Source organism: Corvus brachyrhynchos, unplaced genomic scaffold (genome assembly GCF_000691975.1).
Source record: "Corvus brachyrhynchos isolate BGI_N302 unplaced genomic scaffold, ASM69197v1 scaffold490, whole genome shotgun sequence".
In the NCBI taxonomy this organism is placed as follows: domain Eukaryota; kingdom Metazoa; phylum Chordata; class Aves; order Passeriformes; family Corvidae; genus Corvus; species Corvus brachyrhynchos.
The window spans coordinates 1,457,768-1,470,978 of NW_008235774.1; the positions used below are offsets into that span (position 1 = coordinate 1,457,768).

A 13,211-nucleotide genomic window follows, 5' to 3' on the forward strand; every position below is an offset into this window, starting at 1 on the left:
CATCCACTTCCAGGGCTACAACCCAGCCATTGCTTACCACAACCAGGTGCCACCCACCACGCTGGACCTGCTGCGGGACATGGGGCGCTTTGACCGTGATGTCTTCCATGAAGCCTGCTTCTACAACGCTGACTACATGGCAGCACGCACCCGCATGGCGGGGGACGTGCAGGAGAATGAGGACATCCTGGAGACCCTGGACATCTACGACATGTTCATCAAGTACTCCAACCTCCATGTGTTCCGGGCAGTGGAGCCTGCCCTGCTGCAGCGCTACCGGCACCAGGCCTGCAACCCTCGGCTCAGTGAGGACATCTACCACCGCTGTGTACAGAGCAGCCTGGAGGGCATAGGCTCTCGCTCCCAGCTGGCCATGGTCCTTTTTGAGCAGGAGCAGGGGAACAGCACCTGAACCCTGGATCCTGGAGGGCCTGGCCCTGCCATGCCATGCCTGCCCGCCCACTCCACTTCTTCTGCTGCCCAAATCTGTCTTCTTTCTTCAGTGGCTGCAGGGGGATTGCTGGTGTCCGAGCCTGTGACTTGCCCCCTGGGACTGCCCAGGCCGGGGTCTGCCAGCCCAGGGTGCCTGGGTCTTTCTCAAGTGGCCACGGCTGTGCAGACCCCACAGCAAGATGGGATCAGAGTCACTGAGCTGCAGGCTGGAATGCCTGGCTCCTCATCCAGAGCTGCTGGCTGCTGGTCCCATCCCTCTGTCCTGGCCCTGCTGCTGAGCACTGGGGAGATGGGCTGCCCTCTCTTGCTGTTCCCCCTCAACTGGGGGAATGTAGAGCCCAAAGTCCCCCTGCTGCAGGGCCGTGACTGCCACAGGGCCTGGAGTGATCCCTCATAGTTCCCCCACTGTCCTGGGACAGGACTGTGCCCCTCGCTCCTTTGGAGCATTGGCCTGGTTTACAGGGAGGGACATGTCCCTGTACCTGCCACAAGCTTGGACAGTGGAATGGGATACATCCCATCCCAAAAGAGCAATAAGGATGTTGGTTTTGGGGTTTTGCCACTTGGCAATGAGCTGGAGTGCTCCTGGCTGTTTGGGGTGTGAGGAACTTGGCCCCTGGGGCTGGTGGGTGTAGGGAGTGCCAGAGGGAATCCTGCTGATTTCACGTACCGTGAGCTGCTCCCCATGGGAACCATGACCCAGGCCATTTCGGCCTTCGCAGTATTGATAGGATGTCGGAGGTCACAGCCCTCAGACGAGAGCCTCCTGACAGAGGTGGGATCCCTCCCCGCTGTGGGGCTGCCCTCAGGGTCGAGGGACATTGTGCCCGACACTGATGGGCATGGCAGAGGGTTTGGCTGTGCATCTCCTAAGGAGAAAGCGACTGAGGAGCCGCTCTCTGCTCCTGCTTTGTATTTAATGGGGGGGGGAAGGAGGGGGATGGGGTGCATTTACACTAATAAAATGGAGAGATGTAGCGGTGGGTCCGGCTGATTCTTTCATGAGGCACCTGTGGGTGTTCTGCTGGGGGTCTGTGTGGTGGTAGGTGCTGGCTGCTTGTATAAATTCTGTCTGCAGCTGGCAGGACAGATTCCTTACAGAGATGCTTCTTTCCCCAAGCACCTGCAACATCCTTTACCTGAGTAAGCTGCTCGAGTGAGCTGAACTCTGCCCTCCAGGATCTGGGATCAGCTCTGAAGGAAACTCTCAGGCCAGACACTGGGCCTGAGCCCTGTGTTGGATCGCTAGTGCTGGATCTGCCCTCTCTGCATTGCTTTCACCCTATTTTTGGGCTGTTTTATATCTCAGGGCTTCTCAGCACTTGTGTTTTCCAGTTCTGAGTTGGGCAGAGCACTGTAGTCCTGTCCTGGATTGTTTTCATCACCTACAGCTCCTATTTGCATTATGAGGTGTGGGGACTGTTCCCTGCCCATGCTGCCTGCTCCAGGCATGATTTTCATGACTCCATGTGCTCTTCCCACCAGCCCTTTACCCATCGTGTTTTACTGCTTCATGAAGTACATGTATCAAAGAGACACCCCCAAGAAAATTAACTGAACCTACTTGCTATTACTTACCAAGGCTGCTAGTGCTCAGCAAAGCTCATGGAGAGCCCCTGGGCTGTGTGGTATGCCTTTTCCAAAGATACCTCATTCATCTCTTCCTGCTCTAGTCTCTGTAGCCATGGTGTTGGAGTGTATATGTTTAAATATAATTTTATTTCAGAGAGTAACTGTTAGCTTGTACTGAGTATTTCTATTTTTGATCTTCCCTGAGCACATCCTTAATTCCCTTTAAGTGGAAAACTGGGACAGAGGGAGGGAGGCAGATGCAGGTGTGTTACAGATACATTTATCCTCTGAAAAGCAGACCAAGTCCTAAGATGTGATTAAGCATTACAAGAGTATCCAAATGGTAATAAAGTGGCTTTAAATCAAGTTGGCTGTGAAAAGAAACCCAGAATTGTCATTTAATTATAATGAGACTGTCTAGATAAAGTTGCTCTTGCCTCGCTACTGTTTGCCCAGACCGAGTTAGAGGTATTTGCATACTTAATGCTCTGCACTATCAATACCAGCAGAGCCTCCCTGCTCTGACACATGTATGAGGAAATGACAGTGCTTGTGGCACTCCCACCACAGTTGTTACTTCAAGGGAGCTGGCAGGGTTTGAAACTGTTCTAGTGTTTTCCAGGTTATGTGCAGCATTAAAACATGATGAAACCCCAAAGAAGGATGCAGAGACCTGTGACAATGGGGACATGGGCACAGCTGTGCTCTGCCCTTCTCCTGCCCTCATAGGGCTGGCAGGTGCAGGCAGGGTGCCAGACCGGGACAGTGACACCTTTGAAAGGGGTGGGAGGAGCAGCCCTGGGTACTGATGTGGGCGGCTGAGCAAACAGAGACATTCTGGGATCCCTCTTCAGGTTTGACCGGTACGTTGTGCATTTTGGCGCTTCTCCAGTTGTGGAGGCAGGGCAGTGAAAGGTCAATTTTACCAACAAGGCAGGAGAAAACTCATCTCCTGCCTTGTAGACTTCTGCTTCCCTTGCAGAAATAGATTTCTAAGTGTTACTGGCTCACCACAGTCATCAAGAGAGGCAGAGCAACTTCCTCTTGGAAAGTTTTTCCAAAGAGAGGGTGAAGGGGTGGTTCAGAGCACTCTGAAGCACAAGAGGGAATGTCTGAATGCAGTGGGCCCCTGTCTCCCCTCATGCGTCCCCTCTCATTTCTGCACTGCAGCAAGGAAAGGGACTCAAACTGGCGAAAACACAAGCTACTGCTGTTCTCCCCCCACCCTGGTTTGTTTTCCTGTGTCTGCAAACACAACAGTGAGCCTGTGAGCAGGGAAGGCTAAACCTGCTTCTCTAGCCCTGCTTGGGTCACTTCAGGCTGTGCTAAACTCCACGGCAAAGCTACTTCAGCCCCAGCAATATTAATCAGTTTGATGGCTGACCTTTGGGAGGATATGGGAATTACAGCCATGCCAGGAAAGGGCTGGAGGGCAAGGGGAAATGCAATGCCTTTTCTTCCCTGTGCTTTCATTGGGAAGGGGCCAGTGGTGCCTCACTGCCGGTCCTGCAGGAGCAGCTCTACCAACCACAGGCCAGGACCCAACTCCAGCAAACATTTCCTCGTCTCTCTAAGTGATGGCAGAAGAAGCTGCTCTGCTTGAGGAGGAGCAGACAGGAAGGTGCCAGGGCGTGCCTGCATCCAGTGCCTTGGATACCCAACATACTTCTGTGCCCCTCTGAAGGGCGTGAGAGGCTTTGGTTGGGGTTTTCTCTGGCCAAGCTCAGGGAAATCAGAGAATTTCAATGAAGAAGGAAAGCAGGTGCAGTAGGTGCAGGCAGAGCTGCTGTCAGTGTGTGCCTGCCTTCAGGGGTTTCCTTCCATGAGGTGTCAACATATCTGGCTATGCCCAGGGATGTCCCCTCTGGGGCCACACCACCCCAGCATTGGCAGAATGCAAGACCCTGAAGCTCTGGCACTGGGGGAAGAGGCAGGCAGCTTGCTTGGACTTAGATTTTAATTGTCTCCTTGGTTTTTCCAGTGTGCTTGCCTGCTGTCAGGGGCTGAGTGCTGGAAAGTGGGTGCCAGGTGTCCCTTGCCTGGCCTGACTGATTGGCACCACCAGTCCATTTTTCCAGCAAGGGCGTCATGGGCAAAATGATCTAAGAGCAAAGAAGTGAGCCTGGCATTTGCACATCATACAGACATGCTGAGAGTCACTCCTTTCTCCAGGTGTTGCCTGTCACCATCAGCCTCTCCAGGCAGGAGATGCTTGGGGAGGAAGTGACAGCAGTGAGACCACATGTCCCATTGCATTTCGGGGCTTATTTCCAAACCCTCTGCTCCTAAGCTGGATGGTTTGGTTTTATTTGAAATGCAGCTTTTCTATGGGAACAGCTGTAATTATTGTTCATGGCAGTGGAGGCACGTTGGAAAGTGCCCATAGGAGATGCCTACCCCATAGACAGAAGAGATCCTCACTGCCTTCTCCATCCTGGTGCCTACTCCCTGGGACTGACACCACAGGAGCTGTGTCTTCTGGGGTTGTCACCTCTACGGTGACAGAAGCTGTCGCCAGCACAGCCGGTCCTGCTGTGATCCAGTACTTGGCATCTGTCCAGAGGGCTGTGCTCATTAAAATTAAGGGCCTGTTTCACTGTAGTGGATCCCCTTCTAATTATGCCTCAGCTATTTCATGCAGCTCATTACAGGTGTTTCAAGCAGCGCTGTGCTGGGTGAGCCCCAGGTGGCAGCAGCTCCATCTCTGAGGAGGACCAAGCCCCTGGTGGCCCTTGAACAGGCACAGCGTGGGAGGGGGCACCCAGGGGCCACAGCACTGGGGTTTGTGGTTGACCCTGGGGTGCTAAACCAGGGTTGTCCCACTGGCCCTCCTCAGACCAGTGCCATCTGCACTGGGACATGAGGCATGTCACAGGCGGGATGTGGTGCTGAGTTCACTTCATCTGCCTGTCCTGTTTGGAGAAGTGGGAGACACTACAGGAGCTGTCACTTCCAGATAGCACCTGGAAGTTGTCAAATTAAAGAACAGAGGCGCTGAGAGCAACAGAGAAAAAGATATGTCAAATCTTCACTAGGTCATCACTACAGGGCTCCTGGGAATGGTTCTGAGGCCACCTTATTAGCATAGAAGCTGGGATGGGCCATGTATGAAGCTCAGCCTTTCCTTCTGCTGTGCTTCACTCCTGTGCATGATGCTGAAGGAGCTGGAGGATGTGCTGGGGAAGGATTTTGTGGGCTCACCACACAATCCTGCTCTGCCAGCTCCTGTGACACATCTTCACTGTAGAGCAGGAGGCACCATGAGCTCCCAGTTACCATCTTGGTGTGGGTGAAGTGATGGGGCATCCTGGAGGGGCAGATGGTCAGAATCTGGTGGCAGGGACAGTCTCATTCCAAAGGGACCCAATCCTCTTGGTGATAAAAAGATGTGGAGGATGTAGCTACTTCTCTGCTTTTCCCTTTAGCATCCAACCTCAGTGCTCTTCTCACAGGGCATGGTGTGAGCTGTGGGATGTGGCCATGTGTCCCAGCTGCACCCAGTTAACTCAGGAGTTTTCAGCCCTCACTGGTTTAGAGGGAAACCTGTGGTGCCTGGTGCTGGCAGCCTTCACCAAGAGGTCAGCTTCTCTTTCCTACCATGTCCTCTTTGTGCTGCAGGGTAGCTGGGCCACATGGAGAAAGGTCTGGAGAAGGCAGAAGCAGGAGGAGCACCTCTGCCAGGGAGAGCCCCAGCAGGGCCCCCCTTCCCCTCCACCCACCCTGTTTGTTTCACCCTGCACCCCTCGCACATGAGCACAGGGCTGTAAAGTGTTCCCTGGGTCCCACCACCACCTCTCCTGTAGGGTGGTGTCTCACCCATCTCTGTGCCCCATCAGTCCTCGCAGGCATCTCTGGACCTACTTGTGCCTCTTTATTAGGGAGCATTTGTACATTTATAAAACATTGACGCACATCTCTCATGTTCACCAGCACGAGGGCGGTTTGTGCTGGCCCTCCCACCGTGGTGCCCATGCCCACCCCCCTCAGGGCCCACTGCTCCAGCTGGCAGGGAGGGGTCACATCCTGCACCCCCACTTGCCGCAGAAGACCTTGGTGTAAGGCTGGCTGGCATGGCTGTGGCACGTTCCTGGGCTAACATGTGGCACCCCTTTGGGGACCCTCCTGCTTGCAGGTTGGCGTATGGGAACCCCATGGGGAGCTAGCATGGGGTGCTCTGGAGGGCTCCCCAGGGAGCACCAGTACGGCTGCCCTGCCAGGAAGCTTGCTGTGCGTCCCCCCACGCAGGGGGAGATGGAATACCACGCAGTTGGGTGCTTGCACCCACGGGAAACATGCTTACATGTGGGTGCATACTTTGGGGGAGCTGTTGGACCATGCATACCCAGAGCCAGGGCTGCTGGTGCCCTGGTCCCTACCCTGCGCCTCCCATGTGTGGGGCCTTGAGGGCTGCAAGGATGATGGCTCCTCCTGCATCTATGGCTTTGGGCACGGCACAGCATGGCCATGTTCCATCTGTGGACACCAGGGATGGGGACCAAACCAGCAGGGCCAGAGGCTGCCTGGCTCAACCCCAGCCTTCCCCAGAGGTCCCAAATTCCTGCCCTGGGGTCCCCCTCTGCCAAGTGTGTGTGTTGAGGGGGGCTTTGCCAGCTCGCCCCCCCTCCTGAGATATTTTGGGGCAGTTTGCCCTGCGCTGGTGTCTGCTGCTACAGTGGAGGGGGTGGAGGCAATGTACAACAGGACAGGGGGAGTGCTGTGGGTCCTGCCATGCGTCCTGCCGTGGGTCCCGCCATCTCAGGGCAGGCAGAAGGACTGTGGGCACCAGTAGTGGCCAAGGCTCCGGCCAGCGGGTTGGACTGTGGCTGTCCGGGCAGTGCTAGGCATGGAGCACCCTCCTAACCATGTACAGTCTGGGGGAGGCACAGCGGGTGCTCAGCACCCGGGGCTGGGAGCTTGGCAAGGGGTACGTGCACGGTGCAAAAGAGCAGCGACAGGCAGGGGAGGGAGGGCAGGACCCACCACGCTGCCTGGGCTGTGCCAGGCAGCTACACCAAGGGATGAGCCACTTGGGCAATACCTGGGCAAGGAGAGGATGGGTTCACAATGGACTGGGGCAGGAGACAGGGGAGGCAGTAGGTTTGCAGTGCTGAAATGACTGTGGGTTATTTGGGGCCAACACTGGAGTGGCAGGGGGAGTCACAGTGCAGGGGTCTGGCTGGGAACAGTGATGGAGGGGCTGCAGCCCTGAGAGGCTGCATGAGGTTGGGCAAGGGTGGGCAGATGTTTGGGGGGGTGTCACAGTGGTGGTGGTGCCAGGGGTCAGGGTGGTGCCATGCAGGTGTGGCTGCAGCTGGGATGTCCCTGGGCTGGCCACGGGGGCCATGCTACTCAGAGGGGTGCCCTGCAATGCTGCCCTGTCCTGCAGCAGGAAGGGGGAGAAGTGGTTCCTGGGCAGAAGGAAGCTGTTCCAGGCATGTCTCTCTCCTGGGGAAAACCGTGCAGGGCAGAGACCACCACCCAGGAATGGTCAGCAGGAGAGGGCTCGGAGGGACTCACAGGAACCTCAGCTTACCCCCTTCATGCTCTGCAGCACCGGGGCCTCTCTGGCCCACACCTGCTGCTCCCCCAACCCCCCCGGCATGCCCATCCCCCTCCATGCTGTGTGCTTGAAACTGGGCTGAGCCCACGTGCTAGGGGCAAGCAGAGGGGACAGGCAAAAGGGCCGGGGAGCTGCTCCAATGCCGGTGCTGAGGCAGCTCCAGTGGCATCACTGGGGGCAAACGGTGTGGCTGGTCCTGGGAGTGGGGTGGGGGAGGCAGGGGCCTGTGCCCACCACACCCAGTGCTGCAGTCCCTCTCCATGCGAACGCTGGGGAGGGGGGTGGAAGGGGGCTGCCCCCCAGTCCCAATCTTGCCTAGCAGGCGAAGTCCTCGAAGACTCCCTGGTGAGGGTAGTGGTGGCGGTGGTGGTGGTTGGGCAGGATGCCCGTGTTGTAGGCGCCCTCCACGTGCCGGCCCAGTGTCTCACAGGGGCTCTGTGGGGATGGCAGTCAATAGGGTGGGTACAGACTCCATGCACCCTGCCACCTCCCGAGTCCTCCCACCCAGCACAGCCCGTCCACAGGAGCTCCCCCGCGAGCACCCAGCTCCCTGCCTCCCTGGGACTGCCCTGACTCTGCAGCCTGAAGGCACCAAATGAAGAGCCACATCTCATCCCTCAATCTTGGGACAATGTCCCTTCCCCCTGGCGTAGCTGCAGACATGTGCCCAGGCCCTGTCCTCGCAGCCTCCAGGCAGTCCAGCCCTGCCGTGGTACCTGGTCCTTCATTTCCTCCAGTCCCAGTGTGGCGATGCTGCCCGAGGGCTTCTTCAGAGGTGGCCTGGAGCGTCGCAGGACCCGGCTCACCTTATCTCGGATCACCTGGGTGCAGATGGGGGGGTCAGACCCAGACCTGAACACAGGTAACACCCTGTGCGTGGACACCCCAGTCTACACGGAACTGATGCCCGCTCCCCTGCTCACCCAGGGACAGTGGGACAGTACCTCTGCCCACCACCCTCACTGTCCTCAGGTCACTGAGGAATGCTGGGGGACCTTTTCTCCTCCCACTGCCTTCGTCTGGGTGTTCCCCAATTTGGGGGCTGTAATAGACCTCTGGGGTGGCCACACATTTTAGGCCCTCCCCAGGAAGTCTGTCTCTGCACCCACTGCTGAGACACATCCCTGAAGGCTAAGCACACCTCATAGATGTAGTCCACGATCTCCAAGATGGTGAGGATGCTGGCACCGATGAACAGGCCCATCTGCCCCCCGATGTCCCCTGGGGAGGAGGAGGGGAAGATGGTCACCAGGAGACGCTGTGCAGCCCACAGGAAGCCTGGGGTGGGCCAGCAGGGCAGCGTGCAGTGCCAGGGCTGCCGGATGGTGGAGGACAGAGCAGTCATGGGGGCAGGGGCAGCAGGACAGCGGGAGCGGGGGACATGCGGGATAGGGGACAGTCAGCAGCATTCACCGTTCAGCCAGCCTGTGGCTGGCTGCTGCTCTGTGTGATCCCTCCCCCACCAGACAGACCCACATATTCCCAGGGCTGGGACCCAGAGCTCCGCGCCTTAGGGCCCCACAGGAAGGCGAGGGGAGTCACCGAGAAGCCCAGCAAGGTCATAGGCTTTCTTCTGCTCAATGGCTTCATAGTTGAGTGCCTCAAAGAAGATGTCCAGCACCAGGAAGTTCTCCCTGTGGGGACACCATTGTGCTCAGCAAAGAGGGCTGGTAACCAACCCTCCTACACCACTGCCCACAAACCTCCCCTGTCCCCCAGCCCTCCAGCTCCCAGGTGCTCCCAGGGCCCTCATGAATTTTTCAGGCTAGTGCAGTGGGGACATGGATGGGGCATGTCCCAGGCCAGGAGAGACAGTGGGGTGGGCAGGTGCTGGCAGGAGGGCTGGGAAGACGTGGAGAAGTTGGGGAGAAGCTCTAGTGGCAACACCCCTGGGCAAAAGATGCTGCAGGGACCGAGTATGCCAGGACCCTGTCTCTGCATGCTACCAGGAGTGGAGTGGAAGTTGCCCAGGTCCCCAGCCCCCTGCCCAGCCCCTGGAATACCCCAGCGCTGGCAACTCACCGAATGTAGGTCTCATTCTTGTTGTACTTGCGGGCGAGGTAGCGAGCGGAGCCCTTGTTGGGGATGCGGACCATGGAGATCTCCTTGCCATAGCGTGTCAGGTTGCACGGTGTGGGGCAGCTGCAGCGCTCGTGGCTGTCCTCCACTGCTGCATCTGGGGGCAGACACCCATTGGCACAGCCAGTCTCCAGAACCCTCCCTGGGGCACTCAGCTGGCCCCTAGATGCCCACCCACTGCCAACACCTACCCAGTGTGTGGTCAGCACACTCGATGTACACATTAGGGGAGCAGATGGACTCATTGCCTGTGGAGAAACAGCTGGTTGGGAGGGTGGGAGTCCAGCCAGGTTCTGCCCCCCACTCTTTACTCACTCCCTCAGAGGAAGTGGGGCAGGGTGCAGAGGGAATGAGGATGAGTGACCCTTGGGTGCAGGTTGGCTGGGGCAGATGCGGCCCAGGCACAAGGCAGACAGGGAAGGGGCTGACCTGTGGTGTAAGGAGGGTAGGACACAGGTTGACCCAGAGTGTGGAGAGGATGGGGTGATCCCTGGGTGGAGAGGGATGGAGCCAGGGGAATCCTTGGGTGTAGAGTGTTGGGGCAGAGGTGATCTTTGGATGCAGACTGCAGGGAGCTGGGGCAACCCCAGCAGGCCTGTTGGGGCAGGGGGGTGCCCCTCACACCATCATGCACACCCCTCACCTGGCATATGGACCATGCGGCAGTGGCAGCTCTGCACCACGGCCTCCTTCTCACACTGGAGGCGGCAGGCAGCGATGCTGTAGGTGTCATAGCCAGGCAGCATCTGCTCCCCCTGCATGCTGGCCCGGCAGTTCCCCCACGGCTGTGGCAGGTAGGTGAGCTGTCGGGGTGGGAAGGGCATCGCTGCAGGGCTGTGCTGGGCTGAGTGCCCACAGGCACCTCCCTGGGGGCTGTGGAGCATCTTGCCTTACCCGCTGCTCCTGGCAGGACACAAAGGTCTGGAAGCCAGGTGAGACACCAAAGCCCAGCTGATGGATATAGGGTGGCTCGTCCTGGCTGTGGATCTGGACCCGGATGCCAGCTTCAAATGATGTCTCATCTGTGGAAGAAGGACAGAGGTGCTGCATGCCTGCACTGACCCAGCACCCGCACCCCTCTGGTGCCCTGCTTGACCCGTAGTACCCTCACAGGGTGCTCTGCTTGCCCAGCAACCCTCCCTCCTAGTACCCCTCACCTGTGCCTTGCCTGAGCCATAGCCCCACTTACTGGTTTCTCTCCAGATGGGCAGGTACTCTTCCTGCTGGATGTCCAGCATGATCTCCAGCCCGTTGCCCATGCCACCTTGGCGGGTCACACGTGGATTCCTCCGGTCCCCATTGAAGGTGTAGCACTTACCATAGCGTGTGTAGACCTGGGGATGGAGAGAGCAGGTGTAAGGGAGCAGGCAGGGATCTGACCGAGTATTCTGCAAGCAGGACGAGGTCCAGAAACTCCTTTCCAGTTCCATGGAGGTGGTGGAAGGGAGGTACAGTCTTGCATGACCCTTGGAAAGGCTCATCTCAGCCTCACTCCCCGCTCCACCACCCCTCCACCCTTGCTGGGGTGGGGGTGAAGCATCGTTCCCCGTACCCATGGGACAGCCCAGCTGTCCTGCTCCTTCTCGGAGGGAACTCACAGGAGTGAAGTGCTGGGGCCCACAGCGCTCTCCCTGAAAGCGACACTCCACCAGCATGTCCTCGATCTGGTGGCCCAGGCGGTGAAAGAAGCTCTGCATGGTGCGCTCGGAGCGGCGGGGCGGCAGGAAGCGTGAGTAGTTGGCCAGACGCGTCAGCCAGGCACGCTGGTCCTCCCCCAGCACGGCCAGCATCTCGGGCACCAGCGAGTGGTTCTCCCTGGCCAGCCCCAGCCACTCTCCCACCGAGTAGAGGTCGGGCTTGGTGAGGTGCAGGAAGCGTGCCCGGTTGGGGTTGCAGAGGGTGACAGCCGGGAAGCGGAGCTGGGGTGCCCAGGCGAGGCGTGCGCGGGTGTGCACGGGGCGCGAGAGCAGGTGGTGCAGGCGGTCGGCAGCGCCGGTGGCCAGTAGCCCGGCGGAGGCCAGGAAGGCCAGGCTCCAGAGAAGGCGGCGCAGGCGGGACTGCGGCCGGGTGCACATGTAGTGCAGCCCGGGGATCCGGGTGGCTCGCAGGATGCCAACAACGAGCTGGGGCGTGCTGCTGTCCTGGGGTGGTGTCAGAACTTCCCCGTCCTGACAGCAGGCAAGGGGCAGCGGCATGGCTGCATGCAGAGTGGCTCCTCTGGAAAGTGGGCTGCAGGCTGCCCCTGAGGCTGCCCAGGGTCCCTGGTCCCCTCCAGGGATCTCTCCCTCCTGTGAGGCTTTTGCTCTGCACCCTCCTGGAGACAAACAAGGCAGACGCCTTCCTGAGCTGCTTTGGTGATGGGTGAGGGGAGGGACAGGAAGGGGTTGCTACAAACACGCCTTTCCCCAACCTCCATTCGGGAATGGAAAATTCCTCCTAGAGCAGGGCTGGGATAGGGGTGTGTGTTGTCTTACCCCAGGTAAATTGATCTGGCAGCCCCCAGGGTCCTGGCATGGTGGGCATCTCTGTCTGGATAGTGATGACCTGTCTCAGGAACACTGTGTGAACCCTGTGCCTAGGAATGTTGTGCCTCAGCTCTTCCTCCTTGTCCCTTGCCATCCATTTCACTGTAGCCACCATGAAACCCTGCCTGGACCTCCAGGGTCCCCAGCTGTGTCTGCTCTGCAGCTGGGGCCCCTGCCCCACAGAGGCAGGACAGTGACAGCCCTGGGGGGCCATCACCTACTGCCAGTGCTGCTTGGGACCATGTCTACCTTGTACCTTGGTATCCACGTCCCTGGAGCTGGGGACCTCAGTGCATCTGAGTCATGTGGGGCAGGAGAAGCAAGACCGTGGGTCAGGAGGAGTGGAACCATGGGGTGGGAGGCTGCATGGGAACCCCCCTGCACCTGGCGGGCGCTTTGAAGTGACGGTGAGGCTGTGATCAGAGTGCAGCAGCGGTGGGGGGGTGTCTGTACCCGGCTGGCAGCGTGGCTGGCAGCGCCCCGACAGCCTGTCAGGTGCCTTCAAAGCTCAGCACCGCGCTCTCCTCAGCCTCTCATCTCCTGCTGCTGCTGCTGCTTCCAGGCACCCGCCTTCAGCACTCACCCAGCATGGGCTGGCATGGGGAGCAGGGTGTCCCTCAGCCTCCACAACCCCAGGACAAGTCAGGGCTGCTAGGCCCTGTCAAGAGCAGCATCCTTGAGCTCCATTGCATCAAGGCACGAAAAGGCCAGTGGTGGCACGAGGGATTGGAACAAAGGGATCTCCTGATCACCTCAGCAGTGACTCCCCAGCACCATCCCTGCCGCAGGCCTTGATGCCTGAGCAACATGTAACTACAGCCATGATGAACACACGGCCGGTATCCCATCTGGCAGCTTGGTTACAGGTACGGGAAGACGTCAGGCAGGTCAGCAACAGGACAGGCACAGAGGGCGGCGAGCGGAGACAGCGGCCAGCGCCCAGGGCGGCGGGCCCGGGCACCCCGTCCCTCTCAGGCCCTGCCCTGCGGCGCCAGGCGGCGGGTGCTGGGCGGGCGCTGCCC

The 13,211-nt window shown here is 58.9% G+C and overlaps 2 protein-coding genes across 3 annotated transcripts in view; one reads left to right on the forward strand and one right to left on the reverse strand.

The window, feature by feature from the left end:
- CHPF (chondroitin polymerizing factor) overlaps nt 1–2,409 on the forward strand; it is a 5,199-nt gene extending 2,790 nt beyond the window's left edge. Inside the window, exon 5 of the mRNA XM_008645131.2 lies at nt 2–2,409. Coding sequence (XP_008643353.1) covers nt 2–412 — 411 coding nt within the window. The 3' untranslated portion in view covers nt 413–2,409. The remainder of the gene's footprint in view (nt 1) is intronic.
- A 3,466-nt stretch (nt 2,410–5,875) lies between these two features.
- The window catches only part of ASIC4 (acid sensing ion channel subunit family member 4), a 28,390-nt gene continuing 21,054 nt past the window's right edge, over nt 5,876–13,211 (reverse strand). The window contains exons 1-10 of one of the 2 annotated variants that reach the window (XM_017726685.1): nt 11,263–13,134; nt 10,854–10,998; nt 10,559–10,686; nt 10,308–10,467; nt 9,856–9,912; nt 9,608–9,761; nt 9,128–9,219; nt 8,727–8,806; nt 8,302–8,406; nt 5,876–8,020 (exon numbers count right to left, since the gene is read on the reverse strand). In XM_017726685.1, coding sequence (XP_017582174.1) covers nt 7,901–8,020; nt 8,302–8,406; nt 8,727–8,806; nt 9,128–9,219; nt 9,608–9,761; nt 9,856–9,912; nt 10,308–10,467; nt 10,559–10,686; nt 10,854–10,998; nt 11,263–11,859 — 1,638 coding nt within the window. In that variant the 5' untranslated portion in view covers nt 11,860–13,134 and the 3' untranslated portion in view covers nt 5,876–7,900. Of the gene's footprint in view, nt 8,021–8,301; nt 8,407–8,726; nt 8,807–9,127; nt 9,220–9,607; nt 9,762–9,855; nt 9,913–10,307; nt 10,468–10,558; nt 10,687–10,853; nt 10,999–11,262; nt 13,135–13,211 lie in introns of those variants that run through there. The other variant, XM_008644838.2, reaches the window with a different exon arrangement.